The sequence below is a fragment of the Nicotiana attenuata genome, chromosome 2 (assembly GCF_001879085.1).
Source record: "Nicotiana attenuata strain UT chromosome 2, NIATTr2, whole genome shotgun sequence".
In the NCBI taxonomy this organism is placed as follows: domain Eukaryota; kingdom Viridiplantae; phylum Streptophyta; class Magnoliopsida; order Solanales; family Solanaceae; genus Nicotiana; species Nicotiana attenuata.
This window is the reverse complement of record NC_031990.1, coordinates 55,156,564-55,181,324: the sequence shown is the minus strand read 5'-3', so window position 1 is coordinate 55,181,324 and position 24,761 is coordinate 55,156,564. Positions and strand designations below refer to the sequence as shown.

At 40.3% G+C, this 24,761-nt stretch overlaps 2 protein-coding genes across 4 annotated transcripts; both read right to left on the bottom strand.

Annotated features, from left to right (window-relative positions):
* Positions 3,479-5,525, bottom strand: LOC109210461 (peroxidase 72-like). Its single transcript, XM_019373882.1, has 4 exons — positions 5,033-5,525; positions 4,491-4,682; positions 4,232-4,397; positions 3,479-4,147 (listed from the first exon to the last, which is right to left on the bottom strand). The coding sequence occupies exons 1-4, from the start codon at positions 5,255-5,257 to the stop codon at positions 3,738-3,740; spliced, it is 993 nt and encodes a 330-aa protein (XP_019229427.1). The 5' UTR covers positions 5,258-5,525; the 3' UTR covers positions 3,479-3,737.
* On the bottom strand, positions 7,860-17,123 carry LOC109210443. 3 transcript variants are annotated; one of them, XM_019373867.1, is made up of 18 exons: positions 17,048-17,123; positions 16,842-16,929; positions 16,641-16,732; positions 16,292-16,330; positions 16,156-16,209; positions 15,342-15,416; positions 14,732-14,797; positions 14,486-14,528; positions 13,234-13,279; positions 11,944-12,037; positions 11,804-11,856; positions 10,478-10,562; positions 10,268-10,370; positions 10,058-10,150; positions 9,225-9,291; positions 8,925-8,991; positions 8,752-8,805; positions 7,860-8,422 (listed from the first exon to the last, which is right to left on the bottom strand). In XM_019373867.1, the coding sequence occupies exons 2-18, from the start codon at positions 16,906-16,908 to the stop codon at positions 8,285-8,287; spliced, it is 1,236 nt and encodes a 411-aa protein (XP_019229412.1). In that variant the 5' UTR covers positions 16,909-16,929; positions 17,048-17,123; the 3' UTR covers positions 7,860-8,284. The 3 variants fall into 3 exon arrangements, with proteins under 3 accessions (XP_019229412.1, XP_019229417.1, XP_019229407.1); XM_019373872.1 differs by having other exon boundaries at positions 17,053-17,099; XM_019373862.1 differs by lacking the exon at positions 17,048-17,123 and having other exon boundaries at positions 16,842-17,034.

The following is a 24,761-nucleotide window of genomic DNA, read 5'->3' as shown; positions in this document are numbered from 1 at the left end:
CGCTTGTTCAACGAGGGTCACCTTTGAGAGTTCTTGAGTGACAGAGCAAAAAATCACTTCAGAGACAGGGATACAAACAGGAAAAATGAACAGGAGGAACCACAAAACGTGATTCATATGATCGTCGGTGGGGTCGATATCCCTCAGGGTCCGACATTTAAGATCACCAAAGTCACAATCACAAGGGAGAAGCGCACCTGGGACTATTTACCAGAAGATACCTTATCTTTCAATGATGAGGATGGAGAAGGGATCGAATAGCCTCACAACGATGCACTGGTAATATCTATCCTTATGAATAAAATTTAAGTTAAACGTGTGTTGGTTGATCCAGGTAGCTCGGCAAATATTATCCGATCGAGGGTCGTGGAGCAGCTCGGCCTTTAGGATCAAATCGTGCCTGCAGCTCGAGTGCTCAACGGTTTTAACATGGCGAGTGAAACCACCAAAGGGGAAATCATGTTTCGGTGAACGTGGCCGGAGCCATCCAGGAAACGAAGTTCCACGTGATCGAAGGTGATATGAGGTACAATGCGCTGCTCGGAAGACCTTGGATCCATAATATGAGGGTAGTACCTTCAACGCTTCATCAAGTCTTGAAATTCCCAATACCAGAAGGAGTCAAAACGGTGTACGACAAACAACCAGCATCCAAAGAGATGTTTGCAATCGATGAGGGTGATACCTGTATTGACTCTGACATCAACAAAGGGACCAGAATCAAGGGAAAAGTAGAAGGTCAAATAGCAATCACAGTCGCCGGCTTCGACCAGATCTCCCTCCTCTTCTTCATCTCGTTGCTTTTAGGCTATGTCGGCAGCCAGAACGGCAGTATCACTCTTCGACTTACGAGCCTTGCTCTTCTTAGGCTTGGGAATATTGCAAGGCGAGGCCCTTATCCTCTTCTTGTCCTTAGCCGTTTTCGGGGCCTCCTCTTCCCCAGGTAGAGGCGGTCTCATAGCAGCATTGTCTCTTAGACCTGTATGAGAGGAAATCAAGTAAAAATACGAAAGACACATTTCACAGAAAGGTATCAAACACGATAGGGAAGCTTACCATGATTTTTGGCCTCCCATCGGCCCTTGGCCAAATCACGCCAACATCGCTCAGAGTACGAAAAGGTCGAGGCCAGCTTCCGACCCAGCCTTTAAGGTTCGGGATTGCATCGTGCACCTAAGAAACTGCTGTATCATAGGAAAGGATGTCAATACGAAACGACAAAAGAAAAAAATGATAGACGGAAGATATAGGTGAGTTCGTGCTTACGCTTCATGTTCCACTCTTCAGGGAACGGCATCTCTCGGCCGAAATTATGTCTGAAGTCCTCACTTGGACAAACCGGCCCATCCATCCTCGGTCCTTATCCTCATCTATGCTCGAGAACAGCACCTTGGTGGCCCAGCGCTGAAGCCTTATCAATCCACCTCGATAGAGGCAGGGGCTATAAATTCTAATAAGGTGGTCGAGGGTAAAAGGCATCCCCTCGACTTGGCTCACGAAGAATCGGAGCAAAATAAGAATGCGCCAGAAGGAAGGATGGATCTGGCCCAGGGTTATTTGGTATTGGCGACAGAAATCAAGGATAACAGGGTCAACGGGACCCAGCGTAAAAGGGTAAGTGTAAACACTCAAGAACCCTTTCACGTGAGTGGTGATGTCCTCTTCAGGGGTCGGGGTCACCACCTCCTTGCCTTCCTAATGGCAATCCTTTTTCACTTGCTTCAGGTCGCCCTCAGTTATCGAGCATATGTATCTCGACATCGGCTCACATCGGCCAGGGACCGACGAGGGTTTCTCGATCTTGAAATTGGAAGTGAGATCGAACGACCCGGGAACACACTCTTCGATGCGTGGCTCCACCCGCGTTTTATCACCGGCCGGCCGTGATGAAGAGGCTTTTTCCTTTTGGGGAACGGTTTTGGATGTTTTCGCCATTTCTATGTGAGTTCAGAAAAAAAAAAGATGAAGTTTGTTGTTTAATAAGAGGATATGCAAACGGGATGTAAATAATTTGCAGAATTGAGGAACTTGAAGGAAGTAGGAGAGCTTTGAAGATTAAGAAAGGTTTTGAAAGTAAAGTTTGAGATTTATGAAGAGGATCTATTTATAATATTTTCCATGACGCTTCAAGGGCACTAGTGGCCGACCATCAACTGGCATTAATTAATGATCTTGAGAACTGTGCAGACGCGACGCTTCAGTCGCCTCCGTCGCTTACGTCACGAGGGTGACATCATAATTGGTCGAGGTGCAAAATCGAAGGCTCAGTTCGTTTCTTTTCATTACACTCTAAGAAACGAGGGGACTATCTGTATACGGTCAAAATCAAGCCTACCCGATTTTGCTATTTGATAGAGACAAGGGAGTTGCATGGGGGGTAGTCTCGTGATGTATCAGACCCGAGCTCGAAGACGAGGCATCGAGCCTAAAGATCGAAGTGTCCGTTGAGACCGAGGCCAGCAGCAATCGAGGCTAAGTATGACCAACTTCGAGTTTAGTGCAATAATGGAAAGGCGAGATATCCGTAACCGATCGAAGTTCACGGCGGAAATCTCGAAACAAATCAAATCAAGGGCAGTTATTTGTACCAATCATGGGATTTATTTCCGTAATTAGAATTGTACCATAGTTAGTCCATTGACGAATACCAAAGCAATATAATATTTCTTTCTTCTGCTCATCAACTTACTGCTCTTTAACTTTTCTTACTCTATCAAGCTCGAGGGTTCACTAGCTCGAGGGCATTGACCGAGCATTGGTTTGTTTTATATTATTGTCAATTTGCATCATCTATCTTTACGTTATCAATTGGTATTAGGTGAAATCACATATCCTTAAAACCACATTACAAGTTTAATTGTTACTCAATTTTTAGGGTAAACATATCTCAACGTAGGACATGGGCAAACCATGTCAGATGATCTTCCCTTATTCTGTTGCTATGACTTTTGTATACTTATCGTTCTCAACTTCACTTCGAGCAGGCACTCGTACCAGAAATCTGGTTTAAGTCTTATTGTGTTATCCTGATCCCCAGTATATAGTGAGTGAGTTTTTTTACTCTTGTGGAATCTCTTCAGCCACTCACATCCAATTCCCATGTTTTTCAATAGTGATCCAGTAGAAACAGATTGCTTACATTGATTCTTTATTTTTTACTTGGGCCTGCATGTGCTCCCAGCACGACAGCTCCATACTAGTAAATGAAAAGAAGCTGCAAATATAACGATTTAAGTGAATTTACTTCCTCCTCTTTCTTTGGTCATTGAATGCATTCAGATTATGACAGTATATAGTATCCTTTTTCATCTCTATACCAATTTATGTTTGTCTACTGATATAGTATATGCATCTGCAGCTTCTTTTATTTGTTCAATTCGATTGCTCCACTGTTATGATAAAGTGAGATAGCTGCTAAAACTTTAAGATTACGAGTGGTATAGATTCATGATTAACAGTTCCCAAACAGATGGCCATGTTTTTCAGACAAATGTGTATGAAACCATGCATTAATTTCTATTTAGCACACTTTTGACAAAAGCAACCTAAAGTACCCCTCGAACAACAATAACTGTCTATGAGGATGGCACAAGCAATGTGATCCTCAAGGACGAATATTGAATAAACTAGAAGAATGTAAAACAAATGAACAAGAGAAAGATACATAAAAACATATCCATAAAGGGACAATTATTGACTTTGTTTTGGCAATGGAAGTTGTGCTACCTCTTTTAAGATCAGTTCATCTTCCTGCAATTTTTCCTGATCTCTCCCCTGGAACCTGTCAAAGGTGAAATGTTCCCCATCTTAACCATAGACTTGGCGAAGTGCTCGAAGAAAAGCGCATTGTTCTCTGCATATTGTTTCACCAAGGCTAATGATGCTTGACTCTTAGTTGTAAGAACTTGGTCCGAGTTCAAAAGGCCCTTTGAAGCCAACAAGTTCTTGAAGTAGCTGTTGTCAAATTTTGTGGGGGAGACAAAGTCCAAGAAAAATAGGTTCTGATCACCTCCAGATCTTGGGCACCTGTTGCGCAATTGGGCAGCATATGATTGATCCAGAGTTGAGTCTGGTTGACTATTTCCTGACTGGTTGTAGAGCCTTTGCCTAAAGCTGGTACATCTTGAATTTCCAATTGTGTGGCTCCCTGCATAACAGTTTATTTGTTTTTAACTACGGTTTCACGTGTGATTAGTTGACAACTAGTAACAATAAAGGGAGTAAGTTTTACCGGATAAAGCAACAAGGTCAACAAGATCAAGGCCTTGTCTTTTGAATTTTGTGAGAATAGTATTAAATGTGTTGTTTGGAGCAGGAATGTCATTGTTGGAGCCACTTAAACTGGCACCTCTGGAGTCTCTTCTTCCCAATGGAACCTCCCAGTTTGGTCCACCAGCCTGTATAAAGAAAATAAAGTTAGCTCTGTTTTACTCTTTTTAATTAGGTCTCCTAGTAAAGTAGTATGATCAATTTTAAGTGGCTCTACTTACTAATACAGTAGAATCCCTTGCAGCAAGTGCCAATATATCAGCACAAGAGACAGTTTGAGGACATTCCTTCTCCAGTGCAGATTTAATCTCATCAATGACTTCGAATCCACGAGCTGAGTTCCTGTTGGGGTTTGATCTTTTCTCAGTTACTATACCTCTGCTGCTGTCCAGAAGCAAAGATGCATCACATCCCTACATGCCATAGTGAAACAAATAGTCAGCTATCAACTTTTTATAGTAATACTTTCAATATAAACAAGCTAGGCAATCCAATCCTCTGTATACATTCATAGCAGCAGTACTTTTTAACAGGTGCATTCTTGTGTGTTCGCGGGCTGCGCGTGTTCAACTTCATATCAAATATTATCCAAATTGTAAACTTTGCCATGTAGAACAGTTCGTTATGTACATGTAGATTTTGACTAATAGAGTATAATCAAACCAAAAGTAATTGGAGGCACGTTAACTTGTATTGTACGATAAGCTTAGCTTAGTTACACCCCGTGAGATAAATATTTAGTACTAACAAAGATATGTTTTACCTTGACAAAGCAGTCATGGAAATGGAGCCTGAGCAACGAAGCAGCCATTCGAGCCTCTTTGGCTACAGCCTTGGCAACAACAGACTTGACAATTTCTTGAGCTTTTGGGCATGATCGGTAATAATATTGTGGGTATAGTGAACCACCATTTGTCTTAGTAGAGAAACATTGTGGTGCAAAAGCAAGGAGACCTATGAGAAAAAAGAAGCTCATAGACTGAGCCATCTTGAAGTTAAGTTCTAAAGATTTGGTATTGAAGAAGTTTGAATATCAAAGAAGGCTAGTTTGCTGTGATGAAATTGAAATGGAGTTTCACTAGTATATATAGTGTGTCCAATGAAAGAAGAGGTGCAAAGGGCACACAAATAATATATGGAGTTGGTAGCTTTTTAGTTAGGATTAGTATGTTTCTGCTTGATTGACCAAGTGAAGCAAATTAAACTTGTGTTCTACAAGTAAATGATTGTAAAATTAAAGAACCTTCAACAACTACGTAAATGTTAATTTCCAGAATTCACTCAATTGTAATGCATGACAAAAAGTTGATTATGACTCTTAATTGTTGACTTAGCTACATTTTCGAGATTTTGTAAAGTTGATGCGGTCCAACTTTAAGGGAATAAAACAATTAATCAGCTTCTTAAACAAATGTAAAATCGATTTGATAGTAGTATGGATGAATGGCTTCGTCCTCTCCTACCCAAAATCCAGATTTATTAATTCTAGAAAATCTTTAATGAAAGTTATAAATTATAAAACTAAGCATGAGAGAAAGACTTGATCTGGTCAACCCCACACATACATTGATTTCTTTTGGTATAAGGGGTGCAGGGATGACAAACATTCATGAAACATAAAGTAACAAAAGAGTTGATAAAAGTGGGGACAGAAGTCACCTGCTTCGTTGACAAAAGAAGACCTCCACTATATTAATTTTATTTGACCAAATTTCCTCCATCTCCTATTATACAAGCCTTTCTTCCTCGTCTGGTTTTTCTTTTTTTGTTTTATATATCAACGTATGATCTCATGAAGCTTAACCTTTTGTTTTTCCTCCTCTCAGTTTCATCAATAACTGGAAGTAAACAACTACTACTATAATTTAAAGTAACCTAACGCTTACAATTCACTTATTTATTTTGAATACTATTTACTACTAAATGAAATATTCAACTTTTCTCCGCTAAATTTTATTGCATTCAAGTAAACTGTATTAGTCGTAGAAGTATAGAAGTTGGGAATTTATCTTCATCAAGGTGGTCAAACAAAAAAAAATTGATTATGCTTTTCTTGTATACTTTGAGCTACGCAATTGACAATTTCTTTCTCAAAAGAATAGAAATGTCAATCCCCGTTTGGTAAAATACTAGTACTTGTGTAACTTGGCTTATGTCTGCTCTCATGCGTTACAAAAGTGAGGAAGGTGACCTACGAATGGATAAGTGAATATTAGGTGAATCTGATTGGTCCAATCTATATATTATAAAAAATAACAGGTAAGAAAATGTTAGGAGAACTGCTCCTCTACTTTTTCAAACATGAACAGAATAATCTTTATGCGACATTTATGCCAAAATAATTCTTTATTAGAATGAGGGCAATGTGGTTGAAGCAGATTGGCGAACTAAATTTTCTCATTAGTAATGAACTGTACTATATCCTCTCTGAAATAGGTGCAAGGAAGTACCTTCCTCAGCAACTTAAGCAAACGTGAATCCTAAGTTTTGAAAAAAGCCCAAATTTGCTCTTACAGTCTTCGCTCTTTGCATGCATCACGAGGAATGAGTTCTACCACCCCCACCCCCACCCAAAAAAAAAATCATATAATGTTAAACATTGAGGTTGAACAGTTGTTTTTCAGCCTGTTTAAGGGTTGTCTTTGATTTCACTCGAGACAATAAAATTGACCCATTTTTACGAAATTTTGCTGATTTGATAAATATAGGAGACTTGTCGGAACCAAACATTGTAGAAGCTGCAAAGACGCAGCAACCACACTAAGCGCTATTATCTTTTGATACTGACGGCATGGTTTTTGCTATGGATGGCAACGGGGCGAGGCGGGGTGGGCGAATTTGGCAAAACACATAAAAATTTCAACCCGCCCCGCCACACTTAATTTTTTTTTCTTTTTTCTTGGATAAGCTGTTGTATGTTCATCTCTTTGCTTGCCCCAGAAAAGCTCCAATTCAGGGATGTTTTAACAAACAGAAGATGGAGACTTCACAATATAAAAGAGACTAGTTTTTCTGGCAATCATCAACATTTATTCTTTGCAACAAAAACTGGGAAAAGGAAAGGCTATCTAACAAGTTGCCCTTTTCCCTTTTCTTCAAAAACTAAAAACAGTCAGTTTAAATCATCACTTTTCCAGTTAATCTTTGAATAAAAGAACCATTCAAAAGCTCAGGACTTTCAGAGGTTCACAAAGAAATAAAATCAAAAATAATCCCATCAAACAAAGAACAAAAAGGTAACTTTAGTTAAGAGCAGCATGTATATATATAAACTCAGAGACTGTGAAATTGGGTGAAAATTAATTATAAATCAAAATAGTATTCGTGCTAGGGAAGAAGAATGTGAAATTGTAGTTGAAATGATTGCTTTATTTCAAAAAAGCTAAAATTCAAAGTTGCCCCGCATTAAACCCGCAACCCGCCCCGCTTTAAAAAATTTAAAAATTATTTTAACCCGCCCCGCACCCGCATAAGAGTAAACCCACTCCGACCCGCATCAAACGAAACCCGCACCGCCCCATTACCATCCCTAGTTTTTGCTACAGGAATCTTAATTCTCGTATAGGTTATTGGATTTGAAAATTACCGTCTACCATAGTACCATATCAATTCAATAAGAATGGAAAAAGCCAGTGTTCCATAAATCTATATACCATGAACAAGATAACCAATAAACATTCGAATTCAAAGCATTTTCGCCTCATTCTGAGTAAGCAAGTGGCTGCTTGACAGCCAGTAATTAACGGGAGGTGGCCTAGGGAACTAATAGGAGTAAGAAATTGGTAATCTGGTCTATTTCAGAGCTTCATTCTAGTCATGCAAACAGTAGCTCTCAAAACATTTCTTAGTTCGTCAGTCAGCAAGAATGCGAGAGGATGAGGCAATGTTTTATATGCAGAAGCAGAGCACCAAATATCAGTTACTTCTAAAGAGTGACCCGTCTTGTGCACATTTCTAACTTGAAACACTGGCCTGGGATGTGGGCAAGGCTCTTCCATCTAGAAACAAACATAACTTAGATTGACCCGTACCTAACTTCACTAGTTCTCCGCGTTGCTTGAGCAGAAGCAGGTTGACGCTCCCATGAAGCTTGATTTACAAAAGGATTGTTGATATCTTCTGGTCGCGAGTAGCCATGGCCTCCCCCGCTTACCTGTGTTTCAGTTCCAAAACTGCAGGTTAGATGAGCTAAGAAGGTAAATTCAGCACAGTAAACCAGTTCGGTTCGCATGATTTTCACAGCATGCTCAAAATACTGTTTTCCCCTAGTATACCCCGCTACAACATCCATACGCCCTTACCCTGGCCTGAACAACCATACCCCTAGCACTACTTACACCTTCATCTGTCACTCTCCCCCTTGCAGCGTAACCTCTTCACATGCTTCACTTTTTTGGCCTCCTAAAATAAATGTATTGATAGCTGACCCAAAGCCTTCCACAACATCCCAAGAAGTTAAGTTGCGAAAATAGGTGGACTTACAGTTTCCAAACATGCGGATAAAAGAGTCATTCCAGGCAATGCATCAAGTCCGCGCTGTGAAAATGTAATGTAATGAATTACTAAGTGTTGCAAGAGAATCATACAATTGAAAACAGAGCTGGACTAAAAGAGAGAGAATAGAAGACAGCAAAAAGCATAACTAGTAAACCTACCTGATTTTGCACACGTGTCTTGTAAATGAACCCTCCACAGCAGAACAGCGTTGAGGCAACGAATAGTCTGTACCACACAACATGTCATATTCATATGGTACACAAGATGACCAAGAGAAGCATCTTAATATATGAAACAGTATTCAAAATATAAATCTCAACTACAGACTCGACAACTTCCTAACTGAGACTACCAACTATGCAGCAGCAAAACATATGAAGTATAACCGCATATGATCTGGAGGAATTCACTCAGACATCTCAACATGAAAATAAAAGTTGAAAAGGAACATGACATACATGCATGAGAGTACACCAAATATGGCCCATCCTCTTGCAGCATCTCCGCCTTCGCTTTGCTGGTATTCTGCAGAAAATTTTATTCTATTATCATGATATAAATGGAACAGCCACCCAGAATACTAGAGCACCAGCTAGAAAGGACAAATAATATTGCTACGACTACATAATTGGTATTACGCAAAAACATCCCCAATCCAGATCTTCCCTCAACCCAAATACACTACTATTGTCTCCCCACCCACCCACCCCCACCCCCTTTTCTCACCCTAATATCTTTACTAATGATAATCTTATGGTGGGAATGGTGGACAAGTACAGGGGAGGCTGGAGATGGTTAGCCTAAGAGGCTGAACCACATTCTTTTCTTTTTCCTTTTGTTTTGGTAGTTATTATTTTAGTAGATGAGACTGCTTTCCATCTTTCTTTTCCTTCGCATTCTGCAATTGTTCGCATTTTACTCCTACATTTGACATGGGATACTTGCATGTACTCTTATATTGATTTGGCTAGTGGTGGAGTTAGATTACCAATGGTTTACTTAAGAGTATTGGAAAGCGGATGAATTGAATCAATTTTAACGACCAGATCAAACTGAAGGCTAAAACTTGACTGAAGTCAGAACTTCACAAACATTTTGGTAAAAAAGCACATAAGAGGAAGAAACCGGATTTCAAGTTTACTCAAAAGTTAGTTAACTGTTATTGTAGACGCACATTGTCAAAGACTCAAACATGCACTGCTCAATGAGTAAAATGAATGCTCATTATTGAGAAGCACATACAGATGGGATACATACAAGTGTATTCGAATAAAGGCCAGATTTCACTTACCACACATCTTTGTGAGGGTGAACTGAATGGGGTCGTAGTTTTCTACAGGGATGGTGACCTCAACTTCATATGGGGAATCACGAGCAACTTCACCTGAAAATACAATCAGCAATTTAGAGGAACAAAAGGTAGAGCCAAAAGATTATATGATAGCAAAACAAGAAAATCTCCCCAAATAGTCTAGTAAGAGGAACAGTCAAGTCATTATACATCTCCAGTCGATCAGTAATACTGTTGGAGACAAAGTTGTTGGTGATCCACCAGTTGCCGCTGAACCAGATAATGTGACCTTTAACCCTTTCTCTGGAGCAACCTGGCATGTATATGGAGAGGGGCGGGGAAAGAGGGAAAAAACAGTGATTTCCAAGTGAAAATATTCAAGCACAAAAAGAATAAATGCATAACAAAAAGCTTAAACACCTTTATTAATGGTTTCTGCACAGAACCCGAAACCGAAGCAACAGCAGTCATATAAAGGGCTACACGAGTTTGTGCAGTGCTGAAGCTACAAAATAAAATGAAGAATCAATTGAACTTATTTTAAGCAATTCAGACAGTGATATGATAACGACTGCTGTAGCTATGCAGCTTATGATAAAAAAGGGAAGTCTTAATCCCATAAGAACTGATCGACTATAAAAGCACATAAGGTGAGCAAAATGTGCATTGGAACCTAACAAACTTAGAAGTCAGAAGACGTTCGCAAGCACACAAAAAACTGGCAGTGGTAAACTGTTGGCAAAGTTGACCAGCACAAAAACTATGATTACAACTAGTCCTCTCTACTGTATGTGCTTGGTTACCTGAACAAAAGCACATTCATATGTAAATGCAAAGCATCTCTATGCAATCATGAAGAAGGAAACTGTATTTTACTGAAAAGAGTTGCCGAACTTCATATTAAAGGAAAAGCAGATTTGGAAGGTGACTAATATGGTCACCCAGAACCAGATATATCTGTTCCAATTTTTTCCCTTTTTTCAGATGACTACGTCAGCATGTGTACGCCTTAAGTTTAAGCCCGCATTTCTATCCAATTCAACGTCTTATGATTGGCAGGATCTATCCTGTTACAAAATAGAATTCAACTATAAAACACAATTACATTCCTAGATAAAAGGCAAAAGTAACCATATAGAAAACCACATAACCCATACATATTCTATGTCACGGCATAAGAATATTGTTGTTCATCAATCAAGACTCGGTTTGAAATTTCTCCTCATAATTCCAAATGTGGTATTCATTAGAACTTTGCTAGAATCAATATGATGAGCCATAATACCTCCACAGTTTGGAAAACTGCTAGATACCTAGGTGGAGGCAGCCGTCAGACTAGAAAAATGAAGATACAGAGATTTGTTCGAACAGATAAGCAGCAGAAGATCAAAATAAGCATAAAAGAATTTTTTTTTGAAAAACACAAGAACAATCCACGGTCTTCTTTTAATTATCTTAGCTAGAATGCACACGGTCTTCTTTTGATTATAATTGTAAAATTACAGCTGTTTAAAGCAAAGTGGACCCAGACCCAAAGATAGGCTAACTTTATAAATATGAAGTAGTATAAGAATAAAAATGGGGTCCAATGTGATGTATTCAGCAGTACAGTATTCAACAAATAACGAGTAATGTAAGAAGGCTTCTACTTAGAGAAGGTAGATAGATTTTCCGACAGTCCAAAGAGGAAAGTAAGACAACCATGTCCGAGATAATACTTGTAAGTAATGAGATAACCCCATTTACCTGAATTCCTTGTGAGCTTCTTCATAGCCCAATTGAGTCATCCCATTGTAAACCTGTAAATTCACAAACAAGGGCCTCCACACCATAAGACTGTAAGACAATTTAAAGGTACTGGGTAAAAGAAAAAACGTTCCCCTTACAATTTCCCATGACCTTGGATGAAAACCAACTGTGAAACCTTCGAAGACTCGCAGACCTGGTTTCTCACATGGAATGGCAAGTTCAACAACAGCTCTGTCCAAAAGTGATATTAGACATACAGCTAGACAAGTTCGAAGTTGAAGTGTACAAAATCATGCAGTTTAAAATCCCCTACATTTAGTGAAGTCATCACAAAATCCACATTATTTATGTAACTTTTTCCGGATAATCAAAACTTTTCAGTCACTCTCTCTGGTCAACTTTGCCCTCATATCTTGTCACCAATACATGGTTTAGAGATATTATAGAAATGATTCATACTTCATAATATCAGTTTTATGAAGCATTACAATTCCACAGTTTCTTTGCACTGTACAGGTTGAGAAATGTCCCTTATTTCTAAGTCCAAAAAGAGGTATGTCATGGCAATGAGTAAATGGGTAGGTTGAACAGCAGCTATTTAAAGCAGTGCAAGAGATTTTCTCTTAGCTTGATTAAACAAAATTGCACGAAAGCTCAAGATGTTATTGAAGCAAAGTCCAAATTTTTAACCCAAAGGAACAAAAATAAGTAATCCCTTAGTCAAAATCATATCCTAGTTATAGGTCAATTTGATTAAGTTCAATATCAGATCAGATATGGATTACGTACTGTATTACAGCAGCATACCCCATAAGAGTTGTGAACCAACCTCATGCTCACCCCACGTCCAGTTGTCAGAGAAAGCAAGCATCTAATGAAGTAATTCAACTAAAGGAGACATGAGAATAGTGTTAGTCTTAAGTCTTTCCTTTTTCAAGGGTATGGAAAGGGAATGCACCCACAACTCCAAATATATACTCCCTCTGTTTGAATTTATATGCACTCTCTCTACAACTTCAAGAGGTAAAAAAATTTAAAATATTGAAATTATAAATTTTAATGGGATGATTTCTCTGTCAAACAAACTTTTCAACCATTACATAATATTTTCTTCCAACATAACTAATATAATATATATAAGTCACATTTATATCTTAAATTGCAATACTATACAGTTATATAAAATGGAATGAGGAGAGTATGGACTTTTCCAATCTTTTAGACCTCACTCCAGCATGCAGCTTCTCTCTCTCTCTCTCTCTCTCTCTCTCTCTCTCTCTCTCTCTCTCTCTCTCTCTCTCTCTCTCTCTCTCTCTCTCTTTCTTTTTCTTTATTGTTGTTTGGTGGTAGGGCGGGGGGGGGGAGAGAAGGGGACAGGGGAGGGTGTGAAAACACATTGAATATCAGCTGAATGATGGGAAAAATACCTACAAGTAGAATCATATTCAACACTGCAGATGCATCCAAGTCCACCTGAGGTATTGAATTTAACAAAAAAATTAACAAGACAAAGACACATTCCATAAGACTATAACTGATTCTCAAAATTCCAAATCCCACATTTTTGTTAAGCAAAGAGGTAATAATGGATTCCTCAGTGAAATCAGAAAAAGATTAAGGAACCTAACGTCTTCTACTACTTCACTCTTTTCTGCGAAAAATCACTATCTATACCACCAGCAGAAGTCATTCCATTAAAAAATTAGCTTTCAATTTTAACAGTGAGGTACACATGACACAGAAACAAGGGAGAAAGAGAATACATGACTAACAAATTTAGTCCAATAATACACTTCAGAATTAACGATGAAAATCAGACGTGACCAGTCAGCAACTCGCATACCGTTAAGCAACACAAAGACCTACTGCCTTTATCACATCCCCGGAATCGAAAACCAAACTTTGCGGTATGCTGGTCTTCGCCTAATTCAGGATCATAAGACAAACTAAACCACATTTTCTACACACGGGACAAAAGCACCAAGGATAAGACATTTGTCTTTTCATCAATTCATCGTGCCCACCTCAATGAGCCATGTACATATCTCAGTTACACGGTTGATTAGCTTTGTCCTTATATAACCTGATACGCATCAAGAGATACACGAATAATTGAGATAACTTCTGGTAGATTTTCTAATTAGCACTTGTTGCATATAGGTCAACCTCATGACTCAATTCCAGGAACCACAATACACTGTCAATCAGATACTTCATCAAAATACACTGTCAATCAGAGGGACATGAGCTTCTACCCCAACATGAAGAGCCATGGCAAAACCTAATACGGGTATTTAGGATTTTCACACTGGTCAACAGCTATAATGATTTCACTAGTAACTGATGTAGAATTCACTGGATAAGTCACGCAAATATGAGCCACCAAAAATGACATGTTCAAAGTTATTTAACACTTGCAATACTTTGTACAACCTTTTTGGCTGGCAATTTTGGTGCATCAATATGCGATATCAAAATTATGCTTCTCCTAGCTGACCCCCAGGCTTCATGTTTATGATGCCATTGTAGATCTAAATTTTCGGAATCAATTGACAGTTTCAGAGGTATTTCAGAGATTAATCAAAAACACTAACTCAGACATTTTGTAGTTTATTGAGGCTATTTCATGCATCTTGCATTAAAAAACTATCTTACTAGTCAAATGAAGGGTTTGCATACCTTTGCATTGTCCCTGAGGACAGTTTCCACATATGATATTTACCTATTAATCCAGAAATAAGAGAGTCAATCTAATTGTGTTGGAGTTCAGTACATGGAAACCAAATATTGGAAAGTGATATTCCTATAGGGCCCACTACTCACTTTTATCTTTTGGGAAGATTACAATATGATTTCTTGAAAATACAACACATAAAAAGGTTACATAGCTGGAGAGAGAGAGAGAGAGAGAGAGATCATTCAAACCTGAGCTGTTCGGCCCATCTTATCATAACTCTGCTCACAGTTCATCAGATCACCGTTGAAATATTCCTGGGGACAATAGAAACAATGTAAATTAAGATTAGACTTGCAGGTAATCAGCAATATAAAGCAGGCACTTTGTTAATTCAAGTGACAGAGCAACATGAAGCAAGGGAGCAATGCATCTGAGGAGCAGGTTGTGCGACTTCAAGCACATACTTCACAAATTAAAGCTCAAAGTGATCCAAGTGAGAAGCATTTGCTTTTACCAATTACTAGTATGCGTAGACATGTCTGCTAACTCTACTAATACACCTCGCATTAAATTTTTTCCTAAAGTGAATCGCTCTTTTCTCAGCTAACTTATTAACTGTCATTTCCACTTTATGTAGTAAACAGCTGCAGCTAACCAGAAACAGCTGTCTAGAGGAATCAATAAAGTCTTGTTGCTTCAAAAGGATTTATATGCCACAGAGCAGAAGTAGAAGAGCACAAGAGAATATGTTTCACTTCCCTATTGCACCAATAGGCATCACAGTCTTAAGCAAACATGCAGGAGTCTTTAATTTTTTCCAGCGTAAGATTATACTTCACCAACAGTTGAAAAGCTTACCTGAATGAAGCTGACATGTCCAGACCCAGTATGAAAAAAGTTGAGTTTATCAAATCTGCCGAAGTCCACATATCCCTGCAATTCAGGTTCACTCTTTATTACATAAGGCATCAATGTTACAAGAGTACATAATGGACTAGTTAATCAAGTAGACATTTTCTTGGTACAACAGCTCGGTATTCTTAACAATCTACAAGTTACAGTGAAATATGAAAGATGCATGGAGTGGAGTAAGAATCATTTTCCCCACTTTCACTAGGCACTCACAAGCAAATCCAGCTTTCATTTATTCATCAATTCTTGATAGGCAGTTAATTTCTACTCCTGTGTACTTCAGAGGTGCCAGCCCCTAAAATAAATTACTCATCACAACCACAGAGAAAACTAACCAAAAGAAAGACAACAACAGGTTGTATTGTTTATGGTATAATTATACAAGGATTTAATACAAAGATTTTAGCAACGGACAATAATATAGGGATTGTTATGCAGTGAACAATAATAAAGTTACTCTCTTTATTTTGCTTTAAAGTAACTATGAAGTGCCACTATCAGCGTCAACTAGTATGCTCAACAGCTATTAATCTAATTAGGTATGAAACCCTGAAGGATGTTTTTGTATGCATCACATCAGGTTAGGGATGCAAAGATGAGAAGTAGGGAAGGAGCTAGCTGAAGATTACTAGAAAGACAAAGTTTGTAACAGTTGGAGAGAACATTTTCCGGAAAAGAAGTAACAGAAAGGAAAGAGGATATAAGCATCTAGTAATATACCGAGTGAGAAAATAAATGAGAACATCGTAAAATGCATTACCGCGTGTGATCTAGACTCGACATCTTTGCAAAATCGAACCACCAAGTCAGCTTCCTACATTAAAAGACACCAATGAGCATTGCATTTTGCATATAATCGAAACCATTTGTGGACATAGCATCAAACTAGACATCACCTTCCCCTCATACTCAAATGGATGTCCAATCCAGCTACTCTGAGACATAGGTTAAGAAACACAACTTTATTCAAAACGCACCTCTAACAATACAACCAGGTTTAATCATTTCAGATCTCGAAGGATAAAAAATAACATATAAGAAATTTGCAAGTATTGTGGCACCATTATTGTGATTTAATACAAGGAGATGCATTTTATCAGAATAAGAAATATAAGAAGATTGCAAAGTTCAGCAGCATGACATTATAAGGTTAAATTTCTGTATTTTAAGCCACTGAAAATGGAACAATTTCAGCATTTCTGTGCCCATCTCACTAAATCGACTAGAAAAAATTTCAAAGGATACAAAATCGTGAATGTGGCTGGAGTTATCCAGTGCATAGCAACCAGTATTTGGTGCAACAACTGAAACAACCCCAATTGCTTGTAACAATACAGCTGAAGAAAATATGAATTTGCAGATTAGATCAGAATTTTCCAAATTCGTCAGTATAAGGACATCAAGTAGTTCCAGAGAATTCTTCCTCGTAGAATATATACACATCACCTGCTACTACTGTGATTAGCAAATGATACGCTACATTTTCAGTAGAGTAGTTTTTTGGGCTCCGCATTTCCTCGAGTACACCGCGGTCCTGCCAATACATTCAAGTAAGCAAATGAGATTTTATTTTATCACTACTCTATATTGACTAATTGGTTATTGCTGCAATTGCTCGCAATTTTGCCATGTCAATAGTTCGGAGTTCGGACCTTACCAAGGGTGGGTCTACTCTAGCCCTTGCCTTAGACCCCCAATAATTAAGGCCTCAAAATAAGAAGCAACATTATATTATTATATAATATACGGAAAAGGGCTAAAAATGTCCCTGTAACATCACAAATAGTTTAGTATGGAGCTCCGTCCACCGATTTGTCCGAAAATACATTCAACGTTATCTTGGGGCCTGAAATTACCCCGCGACTAACCGAGCCATCTGTGATCCCCTCATTTAATGCGTTGTCGTGATTTTATTGTTCCACGTAGCTATATGGCCCCAATCATTTACAACTCGCCCCAAATATTCACTCGCCCCATTTATCGGACCAACCCGTGGTAAAACAAATATATTTCACCTACCCATTCATTTTAACCTCATTTCTTTTAGTACCCCATCTTCTTCACCAAATTTGGGCTCTCAGTAATGGTGTTTTAGGGTTTAATTAAGATTGCTATCTGCTTCGATTTGGTGAGCTAAAACTGAAGAATTTTTCATTTCTAGCTTATCAGACTGACTACTCGTTGATAAAAGTAAGTATTTTCTGATTTGGGTTAACTTTTAGGGTTTGGGAATATTTGGGGTTCGGTAAATGTTGTCTCTTTCTTTTTGTTTAATAGGTCATATGATCTTATTATAGTATCCTTTATGCATTTGTTTTTTATTTTTGTTGGGGGTGGTCCCAATCGTCTTTGTCCGACATGAAAAAGTTAGGGTTTTTTTTATTTTTGTATGTGTTGTTGGGTGGGTGTTAGTCGACATAACTGTGGTCCTTTTCCGTTTTCTTTATTGCTTGATATCTTTTTGATTTTATTCATAACTGGTGTGGGCCACTTTTTTGTTGCATCTGGATATGTCAGAAGAATGGTCGATAAAGTATATTTGTATTTTAATCATGGTGGTGATCGGAAACTGGAACCCACTTTATATTATTGTAAAAAAGATGTGCACCTGCTGAGAGAGTATGAAGTAGACTATTTGTCCTACATTGATTTGTGTAATGAATACACTGATGTACCGGGGTATATTGAGGTACACCAGCTAATTTTTACTGCTCCATGTAGTAGATATTATTTGTTGGATGGAGATGAAGGAATTAGGAAGCTTCAGTCACTCATTAATAAAAAATTTAGGGTTATTAATTTATTTGCTATTGACCTCCTTCAACTTACTGATACCAATTGTGAAAATATAATAATTGGGACTGATTGTGACAGTGAGGAAGAGGGTACGGTAATGAACATGTTCAAAGTGATTATGATAGTGATGTTGTGTTGGGGGTATTTAAGAAGCAAAGAAACTTGAGGTAACAGACCAACTTGATAGATACAAAATCTTGGTAAAGGGTATGACAAAGAATCTTGCTGAAGCAAAAGAAGTTATTGGTTTTTATTCTGTTGCAAATAAGAATGCTTTAGAGGTAATTAAGAGTGACAGAAAAAGACTTCGATATAAGTGTGTTGTTGGTTATCCCTTTAAATGTCTTATTTCTAAGGATGGAGATAACCTAGGGTGCAAGATAAAGACTTTACATGCTAACCATGAATGTGGGGAAGTATTTGAGAATAGAAGAGCTACTCCTGCTACCTTAGCTCATTGTTTTAAGAGAAAAGTTTAAAATAATCCCAAGTACAAGGTGAAAGAAATCAAGAGTGATCTGGAGGAGAGATTTAAGCTAAACGTGAGTCAGTCAAAGTTAAAGAGAGTGAAAAGGATAGTGTTAGAGAAACTAGAAGGTAGCTACTTAGATGAATACAACAAGTTGGAGGCATATGCCCAAGAATTGAGGGAGAGCAATCCTGGTTCTGATGTGGTTATCCGGATATCCAAGAATACTTTGAAAGAAGGTAAAAGAAGATTTTTGAGGATGTACGTGTGCTTTCAGGCCCTCAAGAATGGCTTTAAAGCAGGTTTGAGGCCTTTTATAGGACTTTGTTTACCTTGAAAATGGTAATTACAATTAGATTTGATTTTGTGATTCTAAAAATATGTAATTTATTTTTATGCTAATTGTTAGAAAATAGATGCTAAGCATGAGACTAGAAAATAAGGTAAGAGCTTGAAGATAGTATGTTGTGCGAACCGAGTGGCCAAGAATCGGGGTCTCGAGCTATCCGTATGCTGGGCCTCGAGGTCAAGCTAATGAGCTCGACTGGAGATGGCTGATGAAGGACTAACAGTTCTAAGAGCTTTGGTGAGGGCTCTTTATGATCAATGATGAGTAATAAATGAAGAACAATTAATGAAACGCGATAAATGTAAGCGATGTAATAAATATAAGCAATAAAATCAAGGGAGAATATGTTTAAGTTAGAGAGCAGATAATGTTCTTGTTCTTGTATTGAATATCATGTGTCTTACAAAATGACAAGGGTCCCCTTTATATATGAGGGGGAATCCCAACATAGTACAAATGCATTTATTACAAAGATATGCGGCTGGTACAACCATTTAATGCCACGGCACGGGCTTGTACTAGCCCAATAGACTTGGTCAGCTTTAATCACGCGCCTTGGAAATCCTCCGCTTATCCATGATAGCCGCCGATCTGCACTGCCCTGAGGTTGAGCATAGGCAACCCTCGGGGTTGAACCTCGAGCTGTGCCTTGGGACTTCTGAAGACGGGCTATGGAATGCCAAAATGATCGTAAAATCAGACTCTTCGATTTCAGCCGTATATGGATAGTCCCCGCGTTTCTTAGAATAAAATTATATGAAATAACTTTGACATCAACTTCCTCGAGCCTCTCACGATGACGTCATGCTTATGATGTAAGCTTTCGTGATGACTGAAACATCCCATCAGTTCATCATCCCAAGAGCATTCAATACACTGTCGGTTTATTTCCCAAAAAAATGGTGATATCGTCGCCGATCCGTTTCCCAAAAAAGCATTGATTGTGACTGTAGATACGTTTCCCAAAGGCATTGATTGCGCCGCCGGTTACGTTACTACCTTTCTATAAATGGGAGGTTACTTGAACCAAAATTCCACCCAGTAAATCATTCTTCAACAGCCTTTATCCCTTTTCTTCTCTTCATCCTCATCCAAACTCTAATTTCCATGGTTCAAGCATGTGACTGTAAGGTCACACGACAGCGGTTTTGCCAGTTATGCCATGGCTCTTTTTTAAAGCTTTTCCCCACTGAGTGGGATCATACTGGTTTGTTGTTGTTGGCCCGAAATAATGAGAGAGGGGCTTCAAATTATTCCTGTATCAGAGGATATGTGGACCGTGAACCGCTGCTCATCTCTCTTAACTTCAACTTGATGTGGCACCTCATTCCTTTTGCTTTCCATGGAGTGAGGTGGCATTATCTACTAACCTTTGCATCCCACACTGGTGCAGTGTCTCAAGAAGTGGCTTCACAATAGTAGTGCTGACGAAACCCGTACTCACCAAATTTTTCACCAAGCCACAATTTTCCCCGCTTGTTAAAAGCCTTTGCTCTTTGATAGGCTATAGCTGTCTCGGATGAGTCTCTCAAAGATATTGCTCTGAAGATCGAAATGGGATCCTCGAGGGAACGATTTTCGCAGACGTCGCGTTCGAGGATGTACCCTCGAAAGTAGTTTAGACTCTTCAGCCGTTGTTTTTTGCTTCTTTGTTTCTGTGTAAGGACCCCTCGTGGGCTTTTGTAATCATTGCTTATTAATACAACAGTTACTTCAATTTGTTTTTGTCTTGTGCTGGATTCCCTTTTGCCTGTGTTTGCAAAAAAATCCAACCGTGTGACTTTATCGATCAGTCCGAATACTGGACTCGGACATAGGAATTCCTTTGGTTCTCGATTGGTTAATATGATATTCCCTGAAACACTTTGCCATTCCTCAGACTAAGTCTGGGTTGATCTGATACAAACTTAGGCCGTCGAAACTTCTGAGTTCGAATTGAATGTGAGCGGGGCCTCGAATTTCTTCAAAATAAAGCTTAGCCCCTTTTATGCACCATTGATAGTCCTCAAGTGAAAGTTCGCTTGATCATCTGAAAATAAAGATAGCCCTTAGGCTTTTGCAAATAGTTCCTGAGCGAGGATACACTCGAACTCGGGTGGCCCTTGGGCTTAGTAATTGAGCGAGTGTTTGCTCGGACTCGAAATAAAGATAGCCCTGAGGCTTTATGAATAGTCCCCAAGTGAGAGCTGGCTCGAAATCGGGTACCCCTTGGGCTTAGGAATCGGGCGAGCGTTTGCTCGGACTCGAAATAAAGATAGCCCTGAGGCTTTATAAATAGTCCCCGAGTGAGAACTGGCTCGAAATCGAGTAGCCCTTGTGCTTAAGAATCGGGTGAATGACCTGCACTTCTAATAGCATAGATCCTCGAGATCGGGAACCATCTCGAGGCTAGGTTTATGTGGTTAACTCATTAGATCCCATCGTTATAACAACAGAGATCCTCGAGATCGGGCACCATCTCGAGGCTAGGTTGATATAGGAATCTGTGACCCCTCGAGCGTTATACGACAGCGTCGTTCGTACGACATGGTTATGAAATGACTGAGGTGGTCCCGCCGGTACACTTCTCCGAAAGTGATAATGGCCTAGTCAGAATTAATTGGCCTTTAGAGTAGGCGGACAGTCGCCGCTTGCTCTATATATGAGTTTGCTTTCCTCTTATTTGAGGATTCTGCTACTTTGAGCAGCTATCCTTTTCATAGAGCTCTTCTTCCTTGCGTCAGCTCTTTTACCATTTTAATTCGAAGCTTTCGCCTAAGTTCTCATTTCCCCTTTCTTGTTTCACCATAGTTATGGCTGCTACGCCCAAGCCCGTTCACCAAGAAGAGGGGAGTTCCGCCTCTGCTTCCCGCTTGGTCGGTGGTACACCGTCGGCGTCTGGTGAGCCAACCTCGAGATGTTTTGTTTCGAGGAGGGACTTTTTGTTAGAGAGACCTCCCAATGTTCAGGGCCATTGGGAGCATGCATCGAGGTCCATTTCATCAATAGGAGAGAAACACCTCGAGGCAGTGAGGAGAGACTGCGGATGGGGAGAAAAGGTGGTACTGCATGTACCTTCCCCGGAAGAGAACATCATGGCTCATGTAGAGGGGGTTTTGAACGTATACACGTACCCTTTTACGTTAGTCCCTCTCGATAGAGTCGTGCTTGACTTCTGTCGAAGATATCGGGATACCCTGGCACAGGTTCACCCATCGTTCTAGAGGACAATATTGATGATGAGGTTCTTTGCAGAGGAAGCCGGGCTTGAGTTCACCCTTAGCCATCTCATCAGATTGTATCGGCCCTTTCATTACCGAGGCCTGATAACTTTACAATGTCAATCTGCCAGGCCCTTTGTTGCCGGCGATGAAGAAGATGGGGACCGAGGATGGATGAGTCGATTTGTCCAAGTACGGACTGTCGATATTATCCCCGCGAAGTTCCTGCCATTTCCTGAGAAATGGAATTTCACACGTAAGTGGAACACTTGTGTTTTTTTTGTTCATGGTGGAGGCGGACTCCGTAAAGATGTTTTCCTTTTCTTTATTACAGCAATCCCATGGTTGCCATACGAGGTCCCCGACCTGGCGGATTGGACTTGGAAGCTGGCAGCTCGCTCGACCTACGATGGGCGTAAGTGGCAAGACCTGTTGAAGGGTAGATGAGAGGCAAAATGTCACGGTGAGTACCGTGTGATTCTTCTTTCTAAGGAATAGTTTTCCCTTGTGTTTCCTAACTTCTTTACCGCAGGCGTCGGAGAATTTCCCGAGGTGAGACCATGCTCTCTCGGAGGTGGGGGAGGATCATCGGCCTCCTGGTCGAAAAGCGATAACAAGCGCAAGGAATCCTCGATGGGCGAGGAGATTTGCAGTGAGGCAGGATCTGCCTGGAGGCGAAAAGGAGACGCAACCGCTGAGGTAGATCATGTACCTATCGGCCGTCGTGTAGGCATTAGTGCAACAGAAGGGAGCGGCCACACATCGATGGCTCGAGCCGAGAGGCATCCCGGGGCAGCTGAGCCTTCAATACCCGAGATTTCTGGCATCGGAGAAGTAGCTCCTCCTTTTCCCCCGTCTTCTTCTGTCGAAGGTACTTCGAGGGGTGCAAATGTTCTGCCGCCATCGTCTTCTCCCGCCGAAGGTACTTCGAGGGAAGCAAATGTTCTGCCGCCATCGTCTTTTCCCGTCGAAGGTACTTCGAGAGATGCAGATGTTCTGCCGCCGTCGTCTTTTCCCGTCGAAGGTACTTCGAGAGATGTTCGAGTCCAGGGACTGTCTAAGTCAAGTGGGGTCTCGAGCGGTCATATTCCCGTCGAGAGCGATTCGACCGGGGCCGATGAGATCAGGCCAGTGGATGCGTGCTCAACCTTTGAGGAGGCTTAGTGGCTCTGTTGTGAGGTGAGCTCTGGTTGACATTGTTGGTTTTTCAGCTTTGCATTTTCAATTTCTCACTGAGCTTCTTTTCTATAGGCCTTTGACAAGCTCAAGTTTGAGCTGTTACGCCGTGAAGCTCGGTTACGGAAAGCCTTGGACGGGGAGAAATCCCTTAGTCTTCTTTGTGATAAAAGGGCAAAGGAGTTGGTATACCTTCGGTACGAGGCGAGTCGAAGTCTAGACTACGAAGGCTACCTTGAGAGATAGGTAACCTTTGTTTCGAGGGGATGCTTGTTTCTTCTATCCTTGGAGACCAATATTTTGATGCTTCAGTTGTAGAGAAAGATGGAGGACCTGGAACGCCTTTGGGGTGAAGTTGGTTAGGCCAAGTATGAGTGTAATGAGCTAAGGGCCACGATAGATGCCCAAGTTGCGGCCAAGAAGAATGCTTTGGCCAAGGCTTCTGCCCTTGAGGTGCAACTTCGGAATGCTCGTGAAAATAGCTTGGTCCAGACGAGCAGAATTGCAAAGCTCGAGTCTGACCTTTTGGATATAAAAGACGAGGTCGTGGATGCCCGGGCTGAAGCTGAAGAGATTCGAGAGGCTGATAAGAAAATGGCTATTTATTTAAAAGATGTTGCCGACGCTCGAGCTGAGTTGAGAGGGGCTTTCGATCGGGAGAATAGAAGTAATGAATATGCCCGGTGCAGATCCCGGAGGGAAACCCTCGAGGAGATCCATGCCAGGGGCTTCGATCTCTCGGAAGAGATAGCGCAGGCCAAGGCAGATGAATACGACGCCAAGTTCCTCGTATCTGATGCCGAAGATAATGAGGAAGAGGCCGATGGAGCTGCAGTCCCCGAGGGGAAAGTAGACTAGGCTTTTTATTTTTGATTTTGCGTACAGTGTTCTTAGAGAACTTTGTAAATGAAGCCTCATGTTATTTCACATATACATATAAAGAGAAGCCTTTCGATTTTCCCCTGTCATGCATTTCCCGTTGCTTGTGTATGTCTTTTGTTTTGAATTTTGACGCTTGTCAATGATTAGCCAGATGAATTGGATTTTGAAGAAAAAACCCTTAGGTTTACAAATCGGCCCTGTGGCTCGCCGGGCTGGCCCGTAGGCTCTTACGCATTTGCCCTTAGGCGCTTTTTAGTTAACCGTTTCGGGTTCAGTCTTCGAGTTGGGTTTCGACTTGAGCTCATCGACCCTTAGGTTTTTAAATTTTAGGCTGGCCCTTAGGCTCTTATGCGGTGGGTCAGCACGACCTCTAATATAGGCTGGCGCTTAGGCTCATACGCGTTGGGTCGACACGACCTCTAATATGGGCTGGCGCTTAGGCTCTTACGCGTTATGTCCGCACGACCTCTAATATGGGCTCGCGCTTGGGCTCT

Excerpts from the sequence above, each read along its gene's own strand:
- LOC109210461 (XM_019373882.1), bottom strand. The coding sequence starts at position 5,257 with ATGGCTCAGTCTATGAGCTTCTTTTTTCTCATAGGTCTCCTTGCTTTT. Across the intron at positions 4,398-4,490 it reads CAAGGGATTCTACTGTATTA|GCTGGTGGACCAAACTGGGA; the intron begins GTAAGTAGAGCC and ends TTCTTTATACAG. Across the intron at positions 4,148-4,231 it reads TGACCTTGTTGCTTTATCCG|GGAGCCACACAATTGGAAAT; the intron begins GTAAAACTTACT and ends ACTGTTATGCAG.
- LOC109210443 (XM_019373862.1), bottom strand. The coding sequence starts at position 16,941 with ATGTATTGGCAGGACCGCGGTGTACTCGAGGAAATGCGGAGCCCAAAA. Across the intron at positions 14,798-15,341 it reads GACATGTCAGCTTCATTCAG|GAATATTTCAACGGTGATCT; the intron begins GTAAGCTTTTCA and ends TATTGTCCCCAG. Across the intron at positions 9,292-10,057 it reads CACCCTCACAAAGATGTGTG|AATACCAGCAAAGCGAAGGC; the intron begins GTAAGTGAAATC and ends AATTTTCTGCAG.